The sequence below is a fragment of the Pituophis catenifer genome, unplaced genomic scaffold, assembly GCF_029215685.1.
Source record: "Pituophis catenifer annectens isolate HBS135680 unplaced genomic scaffold, rPitCat1.0.hap2 SCAF_2, whole genome shotgun sequence".
Classification (NCBI taxonomy): domain Eukaryota; kingdom Metazoa; phylum Chordata; class Lepidosauria; order Squamata; family Colubridae; genus Pituophis; species Pituophis catenifer.
This window is the reverse complement of record NW_027256882.1, coordinates 201,798,312-201,826,009: the sequence shown is the minus strand read 5'-3', so window position 1 is coordinate 201,826,009 and position 27,698 is coordinate 201,798,312. Positions and strand designations below refer to the sequence as shown.

General features: G+C 41.4%; 1 protein-coding gene across 1 annotated transcript in view; it reads right to left on the bottom strand.

The window, feature by feature from the left end:
• The window catches only part of TRABD2A (TraB domain containing 2A), an 81,035-nt gene extending 54,497 nt beyond the window's left edge, over positions 1–26,538 (bottom strand). Inside the window, exons 1-2 of the mRNA XM_070935457.1 lie at positions 26,425–26,538; positions 5,805–6,365 (exon numbers count right to left, since the gene is read on the bottom strand). Coding sequence (XP_070791558.1) covers positions 5,805–6,365; positions 26,425–26,538 — 675 coding nt within the window. The remainder of the gene's footprint in view (positions 1–5,804; positions 6,366–26,424) is intronic.
• Between the last annotated feature and the right edge of the window lie 1,160 nt (positions 26,539–27,698).

The following is a 27,698-nucleotide window of genomic DNA, read 5'->3' as shown; positions in this document are numbered from 1 at the left end:
TGAAAACCTCCAAATGTAGAAAATGAACATTATGGATTGGATTGGATTGAATTCAGCCTATTCAATTTAAATTGTCTTCCACCATAGAAAGCAATTGAAATATGTAATACAAGTTCCTGCAGTTGGAAGGCAATATCATATCTCTACAGCAGACTGATTATGAAACATAAATGCTGTGTTTTCTCATAGGAGATCAATTTTGTCTGGCTGGAGCCAAAAGTATAATTCTGCTAGGGTATCAATATTTGCAAGACAGAGTGGTTTATATTCTGTAATGCATGATGTTTTTGCACCTTTGCAAGCATAAATATTATGCCCAAATGGTGATCACCTAAATTTTGTAACCTATTCAATGAAATATCAAATGCATTTGATGGTATATAAATAAACATGACGATGTATAACACTTTCCAAATCCCATAATGCCTGGCAGGATGATCCAGCTGTGAAATGCACTTACTTTTGCTACCGGTTCGGAAATGTGAGCGTGCATGCGTCTTCTGCACATGTGCAGAAGGTAAAAAACAGGATGTAATAACATTCCAGCGGGTGGGGAGAGCCTCCTGCTGCTGGCCCTACCAGTTCGTGCGAGCCGGATAGATCTGGCCGGATTTCACCGCTGGGATGATCCCATAAAAAACTCTCTTCAAAAACTATGTGTACTTAAACGCTGAGGTAGTTAAACCATTGACTCAACAGTAATAATGATATACAAGTATAAGCTTAAATAAACGGTAAGGAAGTATGAGCGGTATGGTGGTCTAGTGGTGAAGACAATTGCCTCCCACTGAGAAAGTTGAGAGTTCAATCCTAGGTAGTGGCAGATGTTTATCTCCTAGGCATAAAGAAAAAATATCTGCTGTGAATTCCACATGGCATCAGGAAGGGTATCCGACCAGTAAATGCTCAGTTGCATCCAAACAAATCATCCCGATGACTCTATCCTGAATTAAGAGATTACAGAGTCATAAAAAGGGATTTTTAAAAAAATGGTAAGGAATTAGCCAATGCAAACCTATTATTTATTTATTAAAAAATTACTGCAAACAGTTGTAGAGAAATTGATAGCCAGGAAAGTAGAAACCAGATCTGAATGATGTTTTTTCTACATCATTTCTACAAAATTAATCTGTTATAAAAAGGCATGGTCAAAGGACATTATGAAAATATGATAGTGATATTAATTTCTTATATTGTTTTTTTAAATGATATAATAAACCTAGTTCTGCACAATTAATGAATTAATGAAATAATGAATTTCACCTTTCATGATTCATAATTTCAATGAACATATTTCATGATTCATAATTTCAATGAACATATTTCATGATTCATGATTTCATGATTCAAGATTCATATTTATTGATATTTTATTCTTTTATCTACAACCTTTCATCTTTTTTTTCTTTTTTTAGCTATTTATTCTATTGGGGTTATTTCAAATATTTAATAAAAAGGAAAAAATTAAAAATTGTCAGAAACAGGGCTCGGAACATTAATCCTATAAAGCTCAGTGTCATCTTCTGTCATGATTTCTAATAATATAAAACGAACATGGGGTGGGGGGAAGAAGCTATTAAAACATATTGTGATCAGAGTTTACTCGAATTTCTTGTGAAGATAAAAATTAGATCTGATATGAATTTGGTTATTGTTTAGACACATTTGTGAGGCAAGAAATTTGATTCCACAATGAAATGGCAGAAAGCGAGTGCAAATTTAAATCAAACCAAATCATGTCTGTAATTTGTTTTATGAAACCTTCACAAAATGCTGTAATTTTATCTGTCATACTCATTCCGAAAATACATGTGTTGGATAATAAGAGACCATCATTCTCATGAAATTAGAATGCTGAAACCAGGTATCTTGTTATACGTGACAACAATAAGCCTTGGATGTGTTATTTGCTTTGACTGATTAAGATTGTTGCACCCATAATTTCCCATGTTAAAAGGTAGCAACAGACTGAATATACTTCCTATGAATAACAATGGTAAAGGTGTGGAGAATGGGTGCTTTCAAGAGCTTGTACACGCTATTTTCAATGTGCCCTCTGGTGTTCAAAGAACGTAGATTCACCGTCTGGAAAGATCCATTAGAAAGGTGGCACTATCTACCTTCAGTACTATTTTCTCAGTAAATCTAAGATGATTTTCCCCTTCTGGGGAGAAAATAGTTTTCCTTTAATGTGAGTTGTAAAAATTAGTAATGTAATCTTCAGTTGTGCTTTGAAATGCAGGCAACAAGTATGCTTTCTGAATACTCAGAAAATGTATGTTCCCTGAAGCCCTGTTAGGTAATTTGAAGCAATGGTAAGTTGAAATAACTGGACTGATAGGCCACATTAAGTGGGAAAGCATCTTGGAATACATTGTGATCCTCCAGAAGTACAATAGATCTTCAGCAGATAAAACCGTCAAAAGATAATTGTAATGGAAACCAGAAACCATGCTGACTGGGGAATTCTGGAAATGAAGTCCACACATCTTAAGGTTGCCAAGGTTGAGAAACACTGCCAAAGACAGACCAACCCTGTCTGACATAAGAGCTCAATACTTTCATATCTATTCAGATCTATAATTAAGTAAATGCCGTTATCTTGTGGGAATATCTTCATTTAAAAGCAGCATTGCAAACTATGTATAGTACCAAGATGATAACACTACAGGTAGTCTTTACAACCATTTGTTTAGTGACCATTCAAAGTTACAACAACATTGAAAAAAGTGACTTAAAACCGTTTTTCACACTTACGACCATTGCAGCATCCCCATAGTCACGTGATCAAATTTCGAACACTTGGCAACTGGCTCATGTTTATGATGGTTACAGTGTCCTTGGGTTATGTGACCATCTTTTGCGACCTTCTGACAAGCAAAGTCAACGAGGAAGCCAGATTCACTTAACAACCATGTTACTCACTTAACAGCTGCAGTGATTCATTGAACAACTGTGGCAAATAGGGTAGATTTTACCGAGTAGATTGATAGATCTTTATAGAAATGACTTGTTCATGTTATTATAAAAAAGCAAAAAATTGTTAATGCCTTATTTTACTGCAACAGAGTCAGAAGTCAATGCTTCTTTTTCTTCTTAACCTTCCACACTTCTCTTTCCCCTCTTCCTCTCCACTGTTTTCCTATTTACTTTTGTATTTTATATCTTATAATATTTTATAACTGAATAAAAAAAATGATAAGCTGAGTTTCACAACAATTGTGGCAAGAAAGGTCATAAAACGGGGCAAAACTCACTTAACAAATGTCTTACGTAGCAATAGAAATTTTGGGCTGAACTGTAGTCATAAGTCAAGGACTACCTGTATTATGAAAATGGAAGTGTGCCTTCCACCCATCCAAAAGGTTATGAATTTGATACCATAGACCAGTGATGGCGGACCTTTTCAGCACCGAGTGCCCAAACTGAAATGCGCGTGCACCGGAGCGCTGGAAACCGGAAGACCAGCAGGCCGGTGCGCAAGCCCACAGAGACGGCTCTGTGTGCCACCTCTGAAAATCATGCCATAGGTTTGCTATCAGACTCACCAGATTATTAACAAATAATTGATTATTTGATTTAATTGATTATTAACAAAACTGTTCTTTACAACAAAATGAAATTATATGCTCTTCAATAACCCATTAGCAACTTTCCATGGAAAATCTTCAGATTTCAGGCCTAAGGTCTTCCCTTACTTCACCCATGGGAACTGGAGCATGTTATATATGGAATACTAGATTAAATTTCGTAGAGAATACCCTAGGTCCTAAATACCATTGTCAATGTTTTCTTATCCTGGATGAATTTTCACTATAATGTAAAACTATTATAGGTTTGGGCTTAAAGTTCCTTTGAAGAGCATATATATGAAGACAATCTAAGAAACTCTAATCCTCTTTTTCTCACCTTTTGAAACGCAAGGAAGGACTGCTGCTCAAACTAGATTTGAAGCCCACACAACTTAAAGTTCCCAAGTTTGAAAAACATTGAACTAGAGCAAAAGACAAATGCTTGTCCAGGAAGCAATATAAAGGTCAAGATAGCTCTTTTAGGGAAAAGGGGATGGGGATCACGCATATTTCCTTTTTAAAAAAAAGAATCTTCAAAATTACACATTTTTTCTCTTTTTGGTTTATTACAAACTGTGTCTGATAATATCAAGAGCCTTCACTTATGACCTAGAACTATCCAGATGTCCATGAATGCAGATTTTCAGGCTGTATCAACCTCTTGCAGAACTTAGCAGAACAAGGACAGGAAGAGCGTGTCTAACATTTTAGGCAATTTGAAAGGCTTTTTCAAAACCACTAGAGACAAAAGTATTTATGTGAAAGCCTGGGATTCTTTGATAATCATATCATCAGTGGCTGTTTCCAGGCTCTACTGTATGCCATTTTGTTATCATGGTAAGGCACTTTTAGTGTACTTAATTTCAAAGCAACAGAGGATGGGCCTACATTAAACATTTCAACTTACTCCAAACATGCTGCTTCCATAGAAGGAATGGCAACAATTTCAGGCATCATTTACCAGATATACAATGTTAACATTTCCCCAGGTTTTTCGTGCAACAGCATTACAAGCTGTACTTGTTTAACGGGGTTAAATGAGAAGTGAAGATATCCATTCCAATATGTTGCATTCTAAGACATTTTCCATAACCTGAATCCTTTCTTAAATGTTTGTTGGAATTACATGTATCTTTTCAAACATCCCCATTAAGTCCCTAGTGGTAAGGCACCCAGCACCAACAATAGGGCAGCAATTTGGATTTGAAAGCAAAAAGGTGGTTTGGTGAACATAGAAGTGCATACACAGCACTTGTCTGCAACTCTCTAACCCAAATCTATTTTTAGCTGGAATTGCACTGCAGCCATGGTTAGAAACTGCAAATTTGGGAGAAGATATGGGCCCGCTCTAAAGGATTGCAGACAGGTGCTATATTTTGCCATTTAAAGTGCTGCACAGCCCTCAGAGTGACTATAATAATCAAATAACAATACATTTGTCAAGTCATGCTAATTGGCTGTGATTACATATCAAGTATGCTCATATATGCTTCACCAGCCTTCCAAATTCTCTTCTTGGCTGGCTAATCAAGAGAAATATTTTTTATTTTTAGGTTTTTTTCCTAACCAAGATGCTATTGAATTCCAATACTCATCACTTCTAGCCCAAATGGCCTGTGATGAAGGACTTGCAGTCGATATATTGCATTAATCATCCTGGCGTTAATGAAAAGCTGTAAAACAAGGTTCTCTTAAGAAATCCAAATCATGCACTAAAAAGGAAAAAAAAAACTTGCTTGCAACTCTAGTTCGTTAAACAGAAAGGTGTTAGGGATCTCAATTTACACATTTGGCTTAGAACAAATACTTGACAGATCTGTACACGTTTGCAGAGTCACAGCAGGAGAAATGTGAAACAGTTCAAGCCTGAACAGAAAAAGTAACTATAAATACGTGTGTAAAAAGTGTTTTTAAATTAAAAAATAAAAAATACAACACTGTATTCCTAGAACAAATATATTACTATTTAAACAGGAGATATGTTTATTTTGCTGGGATTTTAATAAAAGCATGGTCATATGGACTGAACCTTCTGTTCTACTTTTATAACATTTATGCTATTGATCTGCTTCCTTCTTTTATAATATTAGACGAAGGTATTCAATGATAAAAAGCTGACCTAATGTTCTAGCTTCTTCAGGTTCCTTTAAGAAAAGGTTACCAGCTAAGAATTATGAGAGCACAGATTAAGTATTTCATATGTCTATCAAAAAACAGTCTGAACATCCTTACCTGAGAAAAATTGAGACCGTTCAATGGATGGCATTGTTCCTCTACTTTTTCAACTGCACCTGTCTGCTTCTTGAGGCGTTCTGCTTCCTGAGCCAGATAGAGATCCAAAACAGGTACACCCCGTGACTTGATGTCCACCTCAGTCAGAGAATTCACCATTAGCATGACCCAAACAGGCCTTTTCCTCTCCCAGTTGCCTGCAATAGCATTGAAGAGGTAGTCTGCATATAGGCCTTTGCCTCGTTGATCTGGAGTCATCCAGGAAGGTATCATCAGCTTGACATACTCCAAATGGCGTTTGAGTCGGCGGTAGAGGTCCCTGGGGAGCACATCCTGAAGGTTCTTGCCCTGTGGTAGGAGCTGGCAACTGGTCAAAGCAGAGATTGTGTAGGGATCAGTGAGGTCCAGCTCGAAGTAGACAATATGACTGTCCTGGAAGGCTTTCTTAGAATTCTCAGGGATAAAATCCCAGACTCGAGTATAAGGGACGTGAATGGTACCAAAAAAGTAAGATGGCGGGTCTCTCTTTATAGTCCACAGGAAGGAGTTCAGCTCACTTTGCTGAAGGAAAGGAAACACAGCAGTGAAAATAAACAAGCCTGTATGTGTGAAAACAACATGGGGAACAACTAACCATTAAGTGAGATGGATAAGTTACGCAGCCTGTCATTAAAGTTACTGAGAAAACAGTAGATTGGGTACAAATTTTGAATGAGGCTAAGTTTCTAACAAAATTTCAGGAAGACTGAGAAACGTCCAAAAAAATAAAACAAAAAAATGACTTCATTAGATATTAGCTAAAGTTCTCATAGTAGCAAGCTACATAAGCATTGGTTCAGCTGAAATAGAGAAGTGAACAATCACTGAGAAATGAACAGAATAGCACAATTATTGATTTCACCTAGAAGAAAATGGACTGAGGTTACAGAGCATTTCTAAAGTGCTGTTTAAATTCGATATTTAGAAGGATTTTTTTCTTCTCTAATCTGGTACCTCTAATTTCTTTTGTTTACTACTCCTTATTCTGTGCTTTGCACAATGTTATTCTTCCCAAAAGAAAACTGAACAATACTTCTAATAATAGTATGTATGTAACAGGGAAAAAAAAGAAAAACTTTGATATTATACATCAATGAATAAGCCCTCATGTAAATGCTCCTATTAAAAAAAAAGACAACAGCATCCCAATAAGCAAAAAGATACAGAATGCTGAAAACAGCCTTCAAATGTCCATAACATGTATTTTTTAACTTTTAAAATCTAATTGGAGATTGAAACTAGCAGCCCACAGAGAAAGGCAAAGCGATTTGGGGCGGGATATGGGGGTGAAAAAATAAAAGGAAGCCTCTCTTATTTGTTGATAAGATGAATGAAGATAACTGAAAGTCCAAAGAGGCGAGAAGTGTCACCTACCCACTTAAAAGCAAACAATGAATCCTGAAAGCTGCCACAGGCCTAGAAGGGGTTAGGAAGGTCAATAGGCCTTTGTTTTAAATAAGCCTGATCTGTATGTGACAAAGAGCACACAGACAGATCCAAGTCTTTCGAAAAGGCATTTTACAATGAAAAGGCATCTCCCCGGGCCCACTCAGAATTTGATGAACGCCCGCCCACCCACTCTCCACCCTTGTTCTCAGATCTAATGTAAGAAAGGTCCCAGGATGAGACAAAGGCCTGCATTTTTTTTTTAGACTGTCCTATGAAGAGTGATCCTACTTGCTCCCACATTCAATCCTGCAACTTTAAAACCAGACATTGTGGTTGCACAAGAAACAAGCAGTTTGTGCCCTTAAAAAGTGGTTTCTCACGTAATAAATTTCTCCAAAACCCGTGGCAAGAGAGAGGTTGTAGAACTGGAAGCCAGTGAAACCTAAGTTGAATCTTACAGAAAACAGCCTTTTTTCAGAGCTGACACTTTAAAGCAGGTGTGTCAAACCTGCAGCCCATGGGCCAGATGCAGCCTTGGACAGCTAGTAATGCGGTGGCCCCACAAGATCACACACACACACACACACACACACATTAATCATATATTGTATTTGCAACTCAAGACAATTCTCTTCACTCAATGCAGCCCAGGCAAGCCAAAAGGTCGGGCAATACTGTTATTAAAGCAACGGTCCCCAAAATTGTTGGCACCAGGGGCTGGTTTCATGGAAGACCATTTTTCCATGGACCGGGTGTGTGTGGTGGTTTTCGTTTTGTTCACTCGCCCACTGCTCACCTCCAGCTGTGCACCCCACTTCCTAACAAGCCACAGATTGGTACCTGTCTGTGGCTCAGGGATGCTTTAAAGGACTGGCAGGCAATGAGAATTCAGCTATCATCTTCTGCATCAAGTTCTAGGCCTAAACTCCCACTCTCCTAATTTCAAACAGGTCTTCTGAATTATGAATAGCCTCAGGGCTGCAGATACCCCCCCCCAACTTTCCAAGCTGACAGCAAAAGCTCCTTTTCCACTGGTTTTGTCCATTGCCTAAAAGCCGCACCTCCATCTAAACAAAAATACCTCTCCTTGCTAATGGAAGTTCAACAAAACTGGAGTTAAATTTGATTTTTCTTCTCAGCAAATCTAGAGAATGATCACAGGCCTCTAAACCAGGTCCTTCACTTCCTCCAGATAGATCTGATGATGGTAGGACTACCTGCCTCATCTCTTTTGTGGAATTACACAAAGCGTCTCCAGTTCAATATGGTTATCCCCAAAACAGTCTATTCAAAGAAGTACCAGTAATATGAAGCCACCTACAAGGAATGTAAAGCATATCACTATGTGTTTGCAGTTAATACTCATATATTACAAGCAGGAAGCCCATTGGTCACACTGGGCACATGTGAGAGAAACTACAACCTATCTCAACTTTTTGAGCCATATTTATTTTTATTGTTCATTTTCACACATTTTTACGTGTGACAGGTTCCTGTGTCAATGAGTATCATTAATATATGTAGATGTAAAGCAGGGCTGTCAAACTCACATCGTCATGGTGACATCACGTGACGTATCAGGACTTTTTTCCCCTTCACTAAACCGGACATGGGTGTGACCAGCACGTGACGCATCCAGTCCACAGGGTGCGAGCCCTGATGTAAAGTATTTAATTTTATAAATGAAGTAAATTTTATTGTCAATGAAAATTAACTATTTTTAAATTCAATGAATACTTTCTAATTATCACGCCTTTGCCTTTTGATGGAGTGCCTGGCAGGTATACAGACTCACACATACACATGCAAATTTATGCAAAGATTTCACGGGTATACATATTTTGGGAGTGGAGGAAGATTTCAGGATTGGTTTCAACTGTAATCAACACTAGGTTTGCCAAGGTAAGGAAGATCAGTGGTAGAGAGGATTTTTGTCTTTATTTTTTCCCCAAAAAATCTTTTTGGTGGGGGATTGTCTTAAATTTAGGAAGGGTGGAAAGGGATGTATAGGCCAGTTATCTAATAACTTTTATTTTTAAAACATTTAAAATAGATGCTAAGTTCATTCAAGCTATGGCCACTGCCATATTTTTCCAGGAAGAAAAAGGTTTAATTATAGATCCAAAACAGGAAATAGCATTCCATTCACACTAGTAACACTTATTTATTACTTTCCTGAATGTTGTACTGCAGTTTAGCAGAAGTATTTCTAAAACAGCAGCAGTGTGTTTCTTCCAGATGGTCTGAATTTGAAAATGCCATTTTTCAAATTACACATCAAAATCTGGCATTGTATTCATCTTCAAAAGCTATTTGACAATTATTGAATAGGGGCCACTGGGTCAACAATAAAAAGGAACAATCATCAGTGTTGTCTCTCTTAATAAAACATTTAGATTCCATTTATTCAGGTCAACTTCAGACATAGCAAAAAGATTACACCTCTGTCATTTCCCACAACAATGTCAATAAGAGTGGTTTAATGCAGAAAACTATATTACCTTAGATTATTTCTGCTATGAATTGATTTACTATGCTTCTACTTCGTTCAAGGAAAGCCAGTCTGCTGTAGTGGTGAAGGCACCAGACCAATAGATTATGAGTTATAGTCCTGCCTTAGGCATGAAGCTAGCTGAGTGGCCTTGGGCCAGTCCCTCACTCTTAGCCCGAGGAAGGAGGCAATGGCAAACCACTTCCATAAATCTTACCAAGAAAACTGCAGACTAGTTCAGGTTGTCACCAGGAATCAACACTGAGTCCAATTCAGATTACTATAATTAATAATTTATCCAAGAACTAAAGATTTTAAAAAAGCTCCAGAACAGGATATCAAACTCTATTTCATTGAGAGCTGCATCAGGGTTGTGTTTGAACTTGGGTTGGGCATAAATGGGAGGGCATGGGGAGGATGCTGTCGCAGCCAAAAACGGAGCTCGGGGCCCCCCTGTGCAGCCATTCTGAGCTCCATTTTCACTGGCAGAGGGTTACAGGAGTCTGTCGCAGCCGAAAACGGAGCTTGGGGGCTCCCTGTGCAGCCCTCCCGAGCTTCATTTTCATTGGCAGAGGCACTATGGGCCGGTCCTTTGCTGTTTCCAGGGCAGCCTTGCAGGCCAGATCTAAGCAACCTGTGGGCCGGATCCGGCCCGTGGACCTTGAGTTTGACGCCCCTGTTCCAGAACATTCCTGTTTCAAAAAGACTTAAACAGCAAAAATATTTTTAATAAATAACACAATGAATTAAAACATAACATTTGCTATAGATATATAAAATTGCTAATTTCTAGAAGACTTACAAGAAAATCAGAACAGCAGACTACCTGGAAAAATTGAGGGATGAGGGATGGGGAGTCCTGAAAGCAACAAGGGCAAATGGTTTCAATACTACTCTCAAATGTTGTCCAGACAATGCTTACTGTTTTGCCTGCAGTTAAATATTCCATATATGGAATAATGTCACAATACTAAGTGGCAGCATTATAAAGTATTATGCAAAGCCACGTGCAAAACTCATTAAACACCTCTCAAGCATTTTGCCTAAAGCACTGAAGTGCTGCAACTCTCCAAGACTTGAGTGCACTTTTTAGAGACTCTCCAGGCATACCTGTGAAATCTTCAAAGACTATAAAGTCTATGAAGGCATACCTGATGCAGTCACCAGGATACTGATTCTACAGAACCAAGTGAGGTAGAGATGTACAACTGACCACACAAGGCTTTTGAGAGATCCTGATATTTTCACATTTCAAGCAGAAGATGTAGAGGTACATTGCCGAGCCCTCAGAATACACTAAGATTCTCTTGAAAAGGAAGACAGGAGAGAGGAGAGGGGAAAGGGGAGGGTCCCTTTCCCCTCCCCTCTGGTTCATACAGATCCATGCATATCCCAAAGGTGGTTTTTTCAAGAGGCAACTGGACCTTCTGGTTTTTCTTTGAGGACGTTTCGCTTCTCATCCAAGAAGCTTCTTCAGAGAGCTGATCTCTTCTGGATAAGAAGGGAAACATCCTCAAAGAAAAACCAGAAAGTCCAGTTGCCTCTTGAAAAACCACCTTTAGGACAACCATGACCTGGATGACTGAGAATCTACATAGACAGTTCCATGCATACATTTTAATTTTGAAATAGATAGTAACAGTGCAGTCACCAAGTACGATGCCCAGCTGGCTTCTCCAACAGATTCCCAGTGACAGTTGGAATACACAAGGCTCTGCACTGTCACCACTTTTGTTTATAATGGTCATGGATACCATCACGCATGACCTGCAGCAGAATGCATCCTAGACCCGTGATGGTGAACCTATGGCAAGTGTGCCACAGGTGGCATGAGTAGCCATATCAGTGGGCATGCCAGCTCAGCTCTGGTGCGCATGTGTGCGCCAGCCAGCTGATTTTCGGGCCTTCTGGGCCCAACAGAAGTAGGGAAACAGGCTGTTTCCTGCCTCTGGAGGGCCTGTGGAGGGGTGGGGAAGGCCCGTTTTTCTATCTCACCTGGATCCAGATCCTCTCTATGCATCTGGGAATTGGGAAATGGGCCATTTCAGGCCTCCGGAAGGCCTCCGAGGTGGTGGGGAAGGCTGTTTTCACCCTCCCCAGATGCATAGAGAGGATCTGGAGCCAGGTGAGAAAGAAAAACAGGCCTACTGGGTCATCGCGTGCCAGGAGCGGGGGGGGCGCATAGAATTATGGGTGTGGGCACATGTGCACATGAACTTCCCCCACCCCCCCCTCCTGGCACGCAATGACAAAAAGGTTAGCCATCACTACCCTAGACTATGCTCTGCTAAGAATGTTATGCTTGCTTCCACCACCAGAGGTGAACTACAGCAGCAAGTTCAAACATGGAATGATTGCCTCAACCATTTTGGACTCCGCCTTAACATCAAGAAAACTGAGTACTTAGAGACGGTCCCCACCCCTGGAACGCTTCAAATCAATGGAGAAAACCTAAAGAAGGTGGGCATTTTTCGATATCTGGGATCCCACCTACAAGGCAATGGCGACATCAATGGTGAGGTACGAGCAAGGGTGAATGCAGCCTGGATGCGTTGGTAAGAACTCACTGGTGTGTTATGTGACAGATGAATGCCAACTCGTCTTAAATCTAAGATTTATAAGACAACCATCCACCTGGTTGCACTATATGGCACTGAATGCTAGGCAGCAACAACAGGGACTGAAAACCATGTCCATGTCACGGAAATGTGAATGCTCTGTTGAATATCGGGCAATCCCTTCTTGTGATCCCTTGATCACAAATGACACCATTCAATAACATTTTGGTGTGGCACCAATTAGAGAAGATGAGCTCCGGCTCTGCTGGTATGGACGTGTCCTGAGAGCAACCTTCCACCATTACAAAGACTGCCTATCAACTAGAAGTCAATGGGAAGCGATCTCATGGCCCCCAAAACAGCGATGGAGGAGGAGGAGGAGGAGGAGGAGGAGTTAGAGAAAGAAGAAGAGGAGGAAGAGGAGGAGTTAGAGGAAGAGGAGGAGGAGGAGGAGGAGGAAGAAACAGTGCAACTGCACCTCAACTTCATGGTTAAATATTAGGACTGCATAATCTGGAGAGTGGGAAATGATGGACATATCCAGGAAACCAAACATCAGCATTCAGGACATACATGGGTATATCTGAGTGTACCAAATTAAGTGGGTGCACCAAATTTGAATGCATCAAATTAAGTGTTGCAGCATCTTTTTATTATTTTAAATAGTTGTTATAGTTGTAATTTGCTAGCCATGAATGCTAAAAAAAATGTGCATGCTGTTATTTTTTATCTTATAACATTTTCTAAAGTGAAGTGGTATTTCTTATCTTTAAGAAAAAAAACATAAGAAACTCTATTGCCAAAGAAGCAGATGCCATGTTATTCCTGTAACAGTGGTGGTTCTACACTGAGTTTAAAATACAAAGCTATTAGAGTTTTAATCATAATCAGGGATAGTTAACTGACTTGGAGGGAAATTCAGTCTTAATTATATGCTTCTCAATAAAGCTGTATGTCCCAATTAAGTGGCTATCTAAAGCCTCCCACCTCTGGTCATTATGTCTTGGATTTAAAATTACTAGCCTTGCAGTACTCCTCCATAAACTGACCTGCTACACTCCTCCATATATTCTGGAAGATTCCTTCTGGTGACCCAGGGTTCGCTTACGGTCTGTGAACTGAAACAATAAGCATTCCAAACTAAAAGATAGGGAAAGCAGGAAGCAAATACATAAGCTGCTTTGAGAATGCCACATTTCATTTTCCTTTGATCTCACCCTTAACATCTGGGTGTCTGTCTTAAGTCTGTTGAATGCCCAGTCCAGATGTAAGACTTCTGGAAACATCAAGTCTCTAGAAACATTATGGTCAATTAACAGTGGGATACCCTCCACTGAATATATTTAAACTGAGGCTAAACCATCAATGATACATTAATCTGGGTTCCTGTTTGAGCAGGACATTGAATTCAAAGGTCTCAATGTCCCCTACTAAGTTCATGTTTCTAAGAAGCTGATTAGTCAAGCATGATTTTCTGGAAACAGAAAAATATTTCATACAAAATAAATTTATTTTTTTAATTCAAGACCTCTTCCGTCAATTTAAATCATTTGAGATCAGCTGTCTTTTTAAGAAATACAGTTAAGATACATTATCCTATTTTGAAGAAAGATCTTTCTTTAAAATTCATTTTGACCATAGCTTCAATTTACAATTTACAGCACCTATAAAAACAAAATCTTTGCACGGGAAGTATATTATATAGCTTTTGGAGATTACTGTGAGTAAGTGGCAAGGCTAATATGTCACAAACTAGACAAAAAGACCATTAAACAGTGAAATCCATAGCTAGATCCTTGTCCCAAGAGCTTATATTTTGACAGTAAAAAAGAAAGAATAGGTGGAAAAGTAGAGAGCCAATCAGGGGTGGGTTCTACTTATCTTTACTACCGGTTCGCAACAGGAGCGTGCGCATACGCAGATCGTCCATTATAATGTCCTGGCGGGTGGGCGGAGCCTCCTGCTGCTTTTACTACCGGTTTGCAAGAACCGGACAGAACCGGGAACAACCCACCACTGGAGCCAATGTGGGGTAGTGCAGTGTTCTCCAACTTGAGAGGTGATGATTATAGGACGATAGGAATTGTAGACAAACAGTTTAGGACGGCACCACATTGGTGAAGTCTTCTGAAATCTTGGTTTAACTGTTGTTAACTGAAATAATGCTTTGCTCATTGATGTCACATAAAAATTAGGTTTGAAAAATACATGGTTTGTATATAAACCACAATGGGTTGTGTTCAAACCTAAACTATAGTTGCTATACATGATACCATATTGAGCAAAAGTTAGAAAAAAAGATCCAGGTATGGTTATATAGTGGGGAAATATGGCCCCTACCAGGAGTGGGTTCTACTTACCTTTACTACTGGTTCGCAACAGGATCGCTCACACGGGCGCTTCTGCGCTTATGTAGGTCGGAGATAACGACATCCAGCGGTGGGTGGGGCCTCCCACCAGTTTTACCACTGGTTCTTGTGAACCGGTCTGAACCGGGGACAACCCACCACTGGCCCTTACGCTCTGAAGTTTGAAGCCCAAGTTTCACAAGGTTATATTTATTTATTAAGAAATTTTGTATGGCCGCCTAACATAGCCACGGTGGCTCTGGTTGTCTTACAGAAGTAAAACTGCAAATACAAAACCCAGTAAGCTCTATGTTTTAATAAGCATGAGACTGGAGGAGGAGTCATATACAGCAGTATCAGGAAGGACAAGCAAAAGTTATACTAAATAATCAAGCAACTATAAACTGCATTTGCAACTAAGCTCTTCGTATTGTTAAGCAGGGTGAATGAACTTGACTACCAAGTAATCTTCTTCCTGTTATTATGAGAACTAAAGGAAATTAACCTGGAGAAAAGCCACAGATTGCTATGCATTATAATTGCTAAGTAATAAAAATGTAATGAGTTTCTATTAACATGGTTAGTTTTCTGATTATCACTCAAATGTATGACTGTCTTTGCCATAAGAGGAAACATAGCATAACATGGTTTCAAACCAAAATCTGACTACAAACAGTTCAAGACTTGGAGACAGTCAAAAAGCACTTAAGCACTTCTCAGATCTACTCTTTACAGTGGCAAAGCTAAGCAGGTGTATCTATTTTTCTGGCTGGAAAAATATACTAACATTAAAACTAAAACAAATGTGATTCGTCATAGGAAAAATTGGGTTTTAAAATACAAACCCAACACAATGAAGCTTGTTCCTTCACTGCACAAACCCTCAAAAGTAGGCGAACTTTCAATGCAAAGTTAAGCAATCTCAAGTCTCATTCATTGGCAAAGAAAAAAAGAGATTGAAGCCAGCACGGAACTTGCTTCTTCCTGCTGATAATTAATATTCTTTTGACAGTCTGGCTTCTGTAATAAAATATGACTCCATCTGGCAAAGAGAAGGTGAGACTGCTAAGAAGCAAAGCAAGAATCACACACTCAATTTATGGAAGCTACATCAATTAATGAATGTGAATGAATGAATGAATGAATGATGAGTTTGTGCACAATTCAAGGACCTATGCTCAAAACACTGAATACAAAACACTGAATACAAAACACTGAATACAAGTTTTAATTTTCATGAGTTACCAGGTATATAATATGCTATAGTGTGTTCAGTTCTTTAGGATTATTGTAACAATGACCTTTAAAGTTTTCAGACATTACCATACTAAAAATAGGAAGCTAACATGTGAACATCACTGTTATGTATTGAATATATATAGTTGTGTTAAGCCCTGCTAAAGTGAAACTAACCTTTCGATGACCCTAACTGTTAACTCCAACAGGTTTGGAGGGAAACGTGATGCATTCATATTTGGGTGGGCTTTTTCAAGTACTATGATTGGTTAAGGCACAGGGCCTAGAGTATAAATTACAGCCATTTGCCTGCTGTTCCTCAGTTCCAGTTTTCAGTCAATAAATGCTGTTGTAGCTATGCTGGTCTGGTTCTTGCCTATTGAAGCCCACTACACAATAATGGCGATGAAGATGGGCTGCTGCACGGGAGACAGCTGCTGCTAACCAAGAGACTGAAGTCACTGGGCAATAGGCTGGGCAACAAAGCCCTGGCAAGACTAGTCCTCACCCAGTGGTGGGATGCTGCCGGTTTAACAACCAGTTCGGTGATTGTGCGCTTCGCCACATTTGATATCACCAAGCCACGTTTGATATAGCTGAAAACTTGGTAGTACCTGCAAGCATAGAGACAGTGGCCTACGCAGACCTCAAGAAAAAATTAAAGGAACATTTTGAGCCTAGACTCTCGGTCATCACCCAGCGCCATGCATTTGAGCAATGAGAACAGAGATCTGGAGAATCTGCAGCAGAGTTTGTGGCAGCCCTTCGCCAAGCTTTGTGCCAATGTGAGTTCCCTGATCTGGAAGACAGTCTCAGAGACAGTCTCATTTGCAGCCTGCATAGTAGTGAATTAGAGCAGCACCTATTTGCCATGGAGAAACTGACTTTCCAAGATGTGTTGAAGGAAGTCATGGCGGATGAGGCTGCCAGAGGGGCCATCAAGACTCTCTGGCCACCAAAAACACACACCAGCCCCCCAGCGATCCACCAAGAGACCACAGAAAGCTCAGGGAAGGTCAGTGAGAGCGACAAAATTGATCACTTGCGAAGAGAGCCACCCAGATGGCCATGCTCCACAGAGCAAGCAACTCTCCCACAGAGCTGCACAAGCTGCGGGGGACAACATAAAAGAGCAGAGCGCAGATTCCGCACAGCTGTATGCCATGCCTGTGGAAAGCTAGGGCACATTGCCAGAGTTTGCAGAGGTCGTCTGTGGGAAACAAAACCTGCGACACAGCAGCACAAATGGAAAAGGCCCCCAGGACAGAACAGAGTTATATACTGCTCGTGAAGGTGTAGGATCCAACGCACAGGGGCCCAACGCCCCATCAAAGAAAAGATAAGATTCCAACTAAAACTTCAAGGGGTTCCATGCTCCATGGAGCTTGATACTGGATCAGCCCTGTCCATTATATCGTCCATGACTTACTACCACATTTGCAAACGTAGCAGACAGCGAGTCCCACTCAAATCATCGAGTTTAGTGCTAACAGACTACCAGAGTTGTCATGTTCCCATAAGGGGCGAAGCTACCATTAGGGTACAATTTAGAGAGTTTGAGGGTCCCCTCACCATAGTGGTCGTAGAGGGGCCACGCACCTGTCTCATAGGACTGGACTGGTTCAAGGCCCTGGCATCAGGGTAACGGGCGTTCATCGAACCCAAATAGCCGATCTAGAAGCAGTATGCCAACAATAAGCTGACTTATTCAGTGCTGAGCTGGGACAATACAAAGGGGCACCCATTTCACTCAACTTTGATCCAGCAGTAACTCCAATCCAATTAAAACCGCATAGGGTTCCTAGCAGCTACCAGTAGATGACGCTACCGCAGAAGCACAAACAATAGTCACACACAGAAGTGCATTCTGAGTGCGCCGCTTGCAGTTTGGGTTAAGTGTAGCACTAGGATTGTTCCAAAGTATTATGGAATGAACACTGAAGAACATTACCGGTGTCTGCCCATACTTTGATGATGTCCTGATTGCAGGGGAATCAGCAGCAGTCCTGGCAAAACACCTTCGCACAGTACTCCAACGTTTCTGTGAGGCAGGCCTAAAACTAAAGAGGGAAAAGTGCCAGATCGGCGTGGAATCCACAGAATTCCTGGGATTCCGCATTGATGCTGTCGAATCTACCCATCTGAAGCAAAGCTAAAGGCAATTCAACAAGCTCCCACACCAAAAAGAGCCTTGGTAGTACAGGGGTTTAAGGCACCCTGTTATTAAGCTGGTTATTAAGACCAGCTGCCTGCAATTACTGCAGGGTTCGAATCTCGCCAAGGCTCAAGGTTGACTCAGCCTTCCATCCTTTCTAAGGTAGGTAAATTGAGGACCCAGTTGTGGGGGCAATAAGCTGACTTTGTATAAATATACAAAAGGATGAAGGCTATTGCTGAGCACATTGTAAGCCGCCCTGAGTCTTCGGAGAAGGGCGGCATATAAATCAAATTAAAAAAAAAAATACAAGAGGGAGCTTCAAGCATTCCTGGGCTTGCTCAATTTTTACCACTCCTTCTTACTGCATAAGGCTGCCCTGGCAGAACCGCTACACCACCTACTGGACAAACAAGCACCCTGGGTCTAGTCAAGCACTCAAGGCAAAGCGTTCAAGGCGGTAAAAGCATTGCTATCCTCGAACTCTATCCTAGCGCATTTCAAGGAAACCCTATCAGTAACACTAGCCTGTGACGCTTCACCATATGGCATTGAGGCAGTACTAAGACACAGGATGCCAGATGGTAGAGAGGCCCCATCACATACTATTCTAGAACATTATCATCGGCTGAAAAGAACTATGCCCAGATAGACAAGGAAGCCCTCGCCATAGTGGCTGGCATTAAGAAATTCCATGACTTCTTATTTAGACGAACCTTCACCATCTTTACAGACCACAAACCTCTGCTTCGTCTCTTCACAGCTGACAGACACTGCAGGTCCTGTCACCATGAATGCTACGATGATCCATTTTAATGGCTGTACACTCATACTGGCTAGTCCACAAGCTGGGCAAGGAAATGGGTCACGCCGACGCTCTCAGCCAACTGGCCTGATAAAGTGAAACTAACTTTTAGATGACCCTAACTATTAACTCCAACTGTTTTGGAGGGAAACTTGATACATTCATATTTGGGCGGGCTTTTTCAAGTACTATGATTGGTTAAGGCCCTGTGGGCCTAGAGTATAAATTACAGGCATTTGCCTGCTGTTCCTCAGTTCCAGTTTTCAGTCAATAAATGCTGTTGTAGCTATACTGGTCTGGTTCTTGCCTATTGAAGCCCACTACGCAATAATCACAAGTGTAACAGAACTTGGATAGGGTTAGAGATGTGAATGTCTGAAAAATGGCCCTTTTTTGAATATTTGTGAGAAAACAGGATTATGAAATATGTTCTAGCTTAGTCGTTTTAAATAACAGCTATGGCATAAAAGAAATCACTGTATGTTTGGAAATAGGATAGATCAAGAAATAAATTAGCATGTAAAAGCATAAAGAAGGTACAACCTTCAATTTTGTTTGTACAACTTTCTACAAGCTACAACTTTTGCCGTTCTCAAACATTCCAAATGGTAAAAATAAAGGACCAGGAACAGAAACTGCTGAGAGTGGTATAAAAATGAAACATTTTATGTCTAGCTCCTCCAACTGTGAATTTTGTTTAATAGCCATGGTACTTTAGAAGCTCAACTAGTACTTAAGGATAATGTATAAGCTAAAGAGGTTATCGGTAAAGTTGCCTCTTTCCCCAAAATGGCTCCAATGGCTCTTAGAAAAGGAACGTTTTGCCAGATAGCTTTCTTTCCTTCTCACCTACTTTCAATCTAAAAGAATGTGAAAATCAGATAAAATTTCAATGTAGGCATCAGCATGAAGAGCAATCACCAAAAAGGGTACAACAAGGATACCGAGAAGCACTTAGTTGAAATGGGTGGTGTAGAAATTTAATAAATGAACAAACAAACATGGGAACATGGTGGTCCCATAACTATTAATTCCAGATGGTGCTAGTCAGATCAAGTATGAAAAGCCCAAATGGTCCAAAGTTGGACATTTTTAATAGAATGCAGTACATGGTCAATCATTCTTGGCTACAGGGTTACTCTATTCTTTTGGGGCAGCAAACTACCTTTGACCCAATATCAATAGTAGATTTTTAGAACAACAGTGATCAGATTACTAGACTTCTCTTTACCCCTTCCAGATCAGCATTGATAGGTGCAGTCACAATGGGGAAGATGAAACAAAACAGCTTGGGAGATGGCAATCAGATCCTACAAGGTGGCAAGAGAACATAAAAAATTACTAGATAAGGATGTTGACACGGGCTTTTCATTTGCCATCTGAATACACACCGATTAGCTTTTCCCAATTTCATAATTTTAGCATAGCATAACAGAATCTAGGGCACACACAAAAAAACCACCAAGCTGTCTGGACAATTTTTCTGAAGGTTATACATATTTTCTGGATATTATACAAATAACAGGCATACAAAAGGATTAACTTATCTTCCAATTATATCTATAGAGAAACACCTATACTCTTGGAAAAGGAACATTTTGCCAAATAGCTTTCTTTCCCTTTTCACCTATTCAGTTCTCACTTCTCATCTACTCAGTTACTTAACAAGTTGGTTCAGAGAATTGGAAAAAGTTTGGTCTATATTCAAGTCTTCCACAAAATCAAGTTACCAACATACTTGGGCTGAGATATTTCCAAAGCAAATCTAGGTCTAGCTTTGAATTTCTTTGAAATAAACAAGACACAATCAAGATGCTAACCAAAACAGAATTGGATATTTCTCTTGCTTAAGGATTCAGACAACTGCACGGCCAAACAACACGAGTGAGAAATGTGCATCTTTTATTGATGAAATTTATCTAACCATCTAAAACCAACCAGATTTTAGGGAGCTTACAGAATCTGAACAGTAAATAGAAGACATGTCAGAATAAAAATAATTGGAAAAAAAAATCTTAAGATAAAAGGCTAAACTTTGGTTTAATGGGAAATGCTGCTGTTACAGTATATAACAAGAATTTCTGCTTCTGGATGGCCATGACAGAGGGAGCCATTCTTAAGGGGACAAACTATTTCCAGAGGAGGGGAGATACTACAGAGAGCAATAAACATTAGCCTACTCATGCTATTACTTCTAGTAGGTGGAAACTCTTAGTAGACACTTCGTAGTTGTCTGGATAGAAACTATTAAAAAAAGATGGCCCTGGGATATACAGGGACTTATAACAGCACCTTCAGTTGCATTCACACAGCAGTATAATGTGGCAGTACTGTGATTATCAACCAAACACATATGCTGCTGTATTCTGGGTGGTCTTCAAGGACAGCACCACACAGAGTGAATTACAATAAGCTAATAAAGAGACAATACAGGCACAAGTGACTGTCTTCATCCTGTTCCAGGTAAGGCCACAGATGGTGCATCAGTCAAAGTTCTGCAAAACCCTTCTGGCCACAGTCTTCATCTACTTTTTAGCAGGACCACAGACAATAAGTTGGCTCTTTTTAGAAAAGATCAATCCCATCAAGAACCAGAAATGGTGCAACCCCAGAATCGGTTAGTAACTCGATCAACAGCCACTCTGTCTTCTTTAGGATGAGTCTAATCCTGTTTTTTCCCTATCGGAGATGAAAGCTTCAAGATTTGGATCGTTATTTTTACCCACATGTTCCACTAGACTCAGGGTCTAGTGGAGGAGATGTGAAACTGAATGCAATCTGCATATTGATAGCATTCCACCCTGAAATGATGGATGACCTCTTTCAGCAAGGAGAAAGGACTGAATAGTGAGACACTTCATACAAAGTGCCATGGGTTCTCCCCTGCTACCATAACCACCCTCTGCGTCTGTCTGCTCAGGTAAGGACTAGCAAAATGCTTGACTCCAACTCATGACTTTTGCAGTTGGTTCAGAAAGGATATCTTAGTCAACTGTATCAAAAACTGCTGAAAGTTCTAGAACAGGGCTGTCAAACTCCCAGCCCGTGGGATACGTCACGTGATGGCCATGTCCACGCCTGGTTTAACAAAGGAGGAAAAAGTCCCAATATGTCATGTGACATGACAACGTGAGTTTGACACTCTTGTTCTAGAAGGACAAGGATGGCCATGGCACCTCCATTTAGGCCCCTTCAACTATGAAAGTGACTAGTTTGGTTTCTGTTTCATGTCCAAATATGAACTTAAACTGCTGAAAGTCCAGATGTGGACTATGATATCCTTCATAGCTTCTGTAGCTTTAGCCCCATCACTTTCTCAATAACCTTCCCCCAAAAGGAAACTATCCAATTTTGTTAGATCTAGATCTGGGCAAGCCAATCCATCTTTAAGACCTTCTGACATTTCCTCTTCCTTCAAAGAGGCATTGAGTGCAGCCTGCATCAAACTACTGATGCTCTCCTTCACCACTTTGATTACCCAGATGGAGCAGGGGTACAAATCACAAGTAGTAGAGCTAAAATTGCAGGGAACTTTATCTACTTCATCAGGATCCAGAGGTCCAAAACTCTCCCATAACATGTCACCTCTGTCATTGCAGTATCTTCTGTCCATTCAGGTTCCAGGAGCTTCCATCCCTTTTAAAGAGATGGATGCAATATTCTCCCTCAGATGCGCCCTAGATTACAGAACCATCACTGGAGCTAGTGGGGGTACTTTGGAAGCCAAGTAAGTGGCAGATGGAGTAATACATGAAGAGCAGCTAACCCTTTTTTTTTAAAAAAAATGCCTATATTTGAAAGACTGGCATCGCAAAGATCTGTCAATTGATATTAGCCAGCATCTGCTTTGAGTCTGACCAATACATGATGCCTGGAAATTTATTGTAAGCTTTTGGGCTCACTGGGGAGCATAACATTTGAGATGCATGTGGCAGTGCCCAATTCCTTGGATGCAGAGAGTAACTAAATCCCTCCCCCCACCCTATATTTTGTCACAAGTGCCAGCTAACCTTTTACTGCTGTATGTAATAAATCCAGAAGTAGCATCTGTCTCTTTACTGTTGCTGCCATGTGGCTTGCCTAAGGCCAGCTAGGGATATGACAGAAGATGTAAGATTCAAACCAAGACTTACCTATTTATCACCCAGTTTCTCAGACAGCATACCACCCAGAGAATGTGGACCAGCAATTAATCAGTGGCTACAAAAACATGATTAACAGCCCAGGTGTTATCCACCTGTGATCTGGATCCTTTAAAAATCAGATTTGCAGTTTGGTTTAGAGTTACAGAGAGCTTTGATGATTCTGGTAGGGTTAGGTACACTGGGAGATAAAGACGGGGAGTACTTCAGTGGTGGGTTGCCCCCGGTTTGCACCGGTTCTATTGAACCGGTAGTAAAACCAGCGGGAGGCTCCACCCACTGACCCTGACATCATCAAAATGCTTCTGCACATGCACAGAAGCTTCTGTGCTTGCGCGCGGCCCCGTTGTGAACCGGTAGTAAAGGTAAGTAGAACCCACCCCTGGAGTACTTCTCTGCTGGTATTGATATTATCAGCCATGGTTTTCTTCTAAGTAACTTGAAGGCAACTTTTCTGATAGATCCAATTGTTTCTGAGAGGCAAAATGTCTCAATAGATGTACTGTAAAGATTTGTGTGCCTCAAAGCCAGCAGCCTTTGAAGTCCTACAAGGGGTCCCATTTTTCCTTTATTATTCTTAGATGCAACAATTATGTGTTTTCTGGAGAACACTGATCTTGCTATGGTCATTTATAGTTTAGTTATCTTCAAGTCAGATTGTTGTAACATTCTATATAGGCAGCAACTCCAAGAGATAAAGAGCACAGTAACAGATTGTGAGCAGGCCCATGTCAATGATCATATTATGATAGTGCTTCATTGAATGCCATGCCTGTCAATTAGTTTCTAGGGCCAATTCACTGTTTTCCAAAATCCGACTAGACTAGAATCAGATTAGCTGAAATTTAATTACTCATACATACCAACTTGCACAATTAGATCATCAGGAAAGAACAGTGTGAATCTCACCCTGAAGCATTCGTTATTTTGGATAGTACCATAGTTTTCTAACAAAATTTTCAGCATCACTTGGAATTGAACTAAAATCAAGTCAGATTTAATGGTAGCTAAGTGCCATTAAGAGCAAAGGAATAATTTAGGATTGCATAAAACCAGCTGATTTTAGTAGAAGCATAGCTAAAATGCCATGGGTCAAGGGTTGACACTGTGCATACTTTCCAGGGAGTAAACCCCATTCAATTTAGCAGGATTTACTTCTGAATAAAGTTATATGAGATAACACTAATTTCTGACTAACTCTTGCTGGGTTTTTTTAAACATTGTTTTAGTCTGCTGATAAACTGCATATTTTAATTCTTGCTCAGCCATTGCCACATACCACTCTAATGTCACTCCACCAGACTGATTCCCCAGTGCACTGCATGACACTAAATTAAAACTGACTTGCTTTCAAGGAATGTATTCAGGATTAAAACCATTTGAAAAGTTGCTTTCTGGACTTTTGCCCCATTCTCACTGAATGCTTGGATTTCTTTAGCAGTCTATTTCTTCAATTTCATTCTTTATTGCTATTATCAAGGCCCACAATTCTGTACATAAATTGCTTCTTAAACTGGATGGAACATAAGTGAATGAGGTCACTACACATTTTAAAGCCATTCTTTTTAGAATTATTTTGAGAAACAAGTGTGACTCCCCTGATATTAGTGTATAGCCTGACCTGGTAGGTATTTTCCTGATACAAAAAATACACATGAATTTACTTTTTCCTGCAACTCTAGTTCAAATCTGCCCTGGAGTTCTAGAGTTTTTGACCATTTGTATGACAAGAAAAAAAAGACATTACAAAGTTTGAGTAAAACTGCTCATGCCTTAATATTAGACAAACAACTCCCTCCTATGAAGAAGGAAAGGCCACTTGAACAGTTTTTATTTCCTAACTATAGCTGCAAGCTTATATTATTTGGGGATAAGCCATTGGGTGTACATCATCATACTTCCCAGAGTACAACAGCACATTGGACAAGCCAGGATTAGGATGCAGGTTGTTTTGTTTAAAAAATAATTTCACTCCAATGTTATATTTTTGGGCGAATTAGTATTTCCAGGGAACAAGATTATAGAAGCCATCCAAAGATCAGCTTGCTCTTTGCAATCTTCTGTAGAACTTTTCATTGGTGGTGAGTGGGGGGGGGGTGTCTCTATGAAAAATGTGACCATTTTATTTAGCTAGTTAAGATGCCCCCCAAAATCATCAGGTAGACTTTTGAAAGAGAAAGAAAAGCAGTCTTTAACAGATTTAAACTTAGCCATTTAAGAAATTTATTTTAGAAGAGATAAAAAAACAAACAGAAGGAAGGAAGGAAGGAGCAGCTGCTGAGGTTCATTTATAATATAGGAATCTCCTGTCTGATTTAGCTCCTCCCCGCCCTCCCCCCAGCCCCCCACCCCGCATCTTGGTAAGGTGCGGACAGTGTGAAGGAGGGATGGGGATCCAGAGCTTTGGCGAAGGAGTGTCAAAAGTAAACAAAACTCAAAAGAGGCCGAACCAAACAAACAGCAGGCAGGCACCTCCGCTGAACCTTATCTCCTCTCCCGGCTGGATCTCATTAAAGGCACTCTAAATCCCATCAAGGGCTAATTTACACCCCGCCCCCTCTCTCTCCCTTATGAAGAAAACACCACCGGCGCTATCTCTCCAATCTCCCAGAGCCTGGAAAAGCGGTTTCCCCTTCCTTCCACTCAGCTCCTACACAGGGGGAACCTGGAATTGCAGTTTACAGCTTAGTAAATTCATTCACACGCATCCCGAGGAGTTGCGGGGGGGGGAGAGAAACCCAACTCGGGGACCCAACTTGCGCTCTCAACACACCTGGAGTGGAAGGGAAACAAGACGGATGCGGATACTCTCTCGTTTAGACAAAAGTCCTGCACTGGTGGGGGTGGGGGGGAAGGGAGGGGAGGACTTATTCCCTGAGTAAGCACGGATCTGCCCAGCCGCTGACTGCCTAGTGCACTTTCCTGAATCAAAGTACTCCTAAAACGTTTCCGACAGGTAGCCACCCACCCACCCACGTCCCAAGGTGACATCTCTATAACAGGTAGCTTACATTGTTCTCATTGATTTATAAAGCACAATAAGGTGGCGCTCACGATTTGCCCTCAACTGCGGTTTGAAGGGAGGAAGCCTCGCCTCTCTGCCCGCAGGATTTAGGTAGGTCCGGCTTTTAACAAACACACCTCCCGACCAACTTTGCCATCTTCATCCCGCAAACCCAAAAGTCCAGCTTTTGGTGGAAAGCTTACACGCCCTGCATGAAAAAAAAAATTGCACGGACGGATAAAGCTCGGGAGGCTCCCTGGACCTTAAAGAGGCAGAAACAGCTGGAGGTGTGCGCGTCCCCCTTCCCCCCCGGATTTTCCCCAGAGCCAAACTCCCCTTCCAAGCCGCCCTCCCCACCTTTGCCGGACGAACTCGGGAGGTGGCGTTCCTTTTCCATCCCGCGCTGGGTGGAAATTCCGCCCGCACTTCGTTTCTCCCGGGGCAAGAACTTACTTTTCCGCGGAATTCGCAGCTGGCCGCAGCAGGATCCCGGCTCGGCTTCGCTCCAGCCAGCAGCAGGAGGAGGCAAATCAGCGCCAAGCGAAGCTCGGCGTTGTGCACCACCATCCTATTTTACTCCACGCCCGGGACACGGATGGGTGGGTGGGGGGTAGAGACACGGAGGAGAAGGGAGACCGGGGTGGAAATCTCATTCACTGGGCCAAAATACGAAAAGTTTGGAGGGAGACTTTGGTGGTGGTTCGGCTTTCTTTCCCTCCCCCAGACCAAAGGGTGTTTTCTCTCCTCAGGGCGTTTTTAAGGCGGCTTTCCTAGCGGCCCGCTCCCTAAATCACCCCCTAGCCAAGCCTTCCAGGCGTTGCCCCCACCTCTTAAAGGGTCTCTGTCCCAGGTTGCGAGGAGGAGGAGGAGGAGGAGGATTCGCCATGCCGCGGGGGGAGGAGGCTCCGTCCCCCCGCCCGATCCCTCCGTCAATCTCTCGCCTTCCCGGTTCAAAGTTGTTCCAGGAGCCGAACGGCGGAGTTTTGGATGGAGGCAGCAAGTCACATACGCTGGCGGGATTGGCCGCAGGAGGTGCCTAACCCTAAACTCTCCCGCCGCCGGCCGGAGAAGCCCTCCTCCTTTCCCCGCTCTGACCTCCGCCCCGGGCCCAGTTGGCCTCCTGCTGGATTTTCCGCGTAGTTGTTGCAAGACATCCCACGCGGCGACTACCCAGTGCAGAGTCCTTGGGGGTGGTGGCAGGCATAACGCTCTGAGCACCCACATCGGGGAAAACACAGAATAGTTGCGGGTTCATAGGGGAGATCTAGGGAATGCCATCCCGATAAGTCAACCCTTCTCCCTGTTAGACACAATCCCCTTACAGCCAATGGATCGCCACGAAAGCCCCCGCAGTTGTAGCCTTTAATAACTAGGCCGCCAGTTTGGTGGGAATGGGACAACTTGCCACAGCCAACTTGTGGAAAATTCACTGCTGCCAACTCGCCACGGGCAACTTGGTGCAGGACACGGGCAACTCATGGGAGACAACTCGTTGTGGGACAATTTAACAATTCTATTTAATTATTTAAAATAAATAATAATTTTAATTTGTGCCATTCACATTTCATTCTGTCCTCCTTTTGCATCCTTTCTTTAATGATTCTATTCCACCATTTCTTTGATATTAGGGTAACTCTTGCCCTGTAGTGAGTTGTCCTGCAGCGAGATGGCTGTGACGAGTTGTCCTGCACCAAATTGGGCATGGTGAATTGTCATAGACCCCAGTT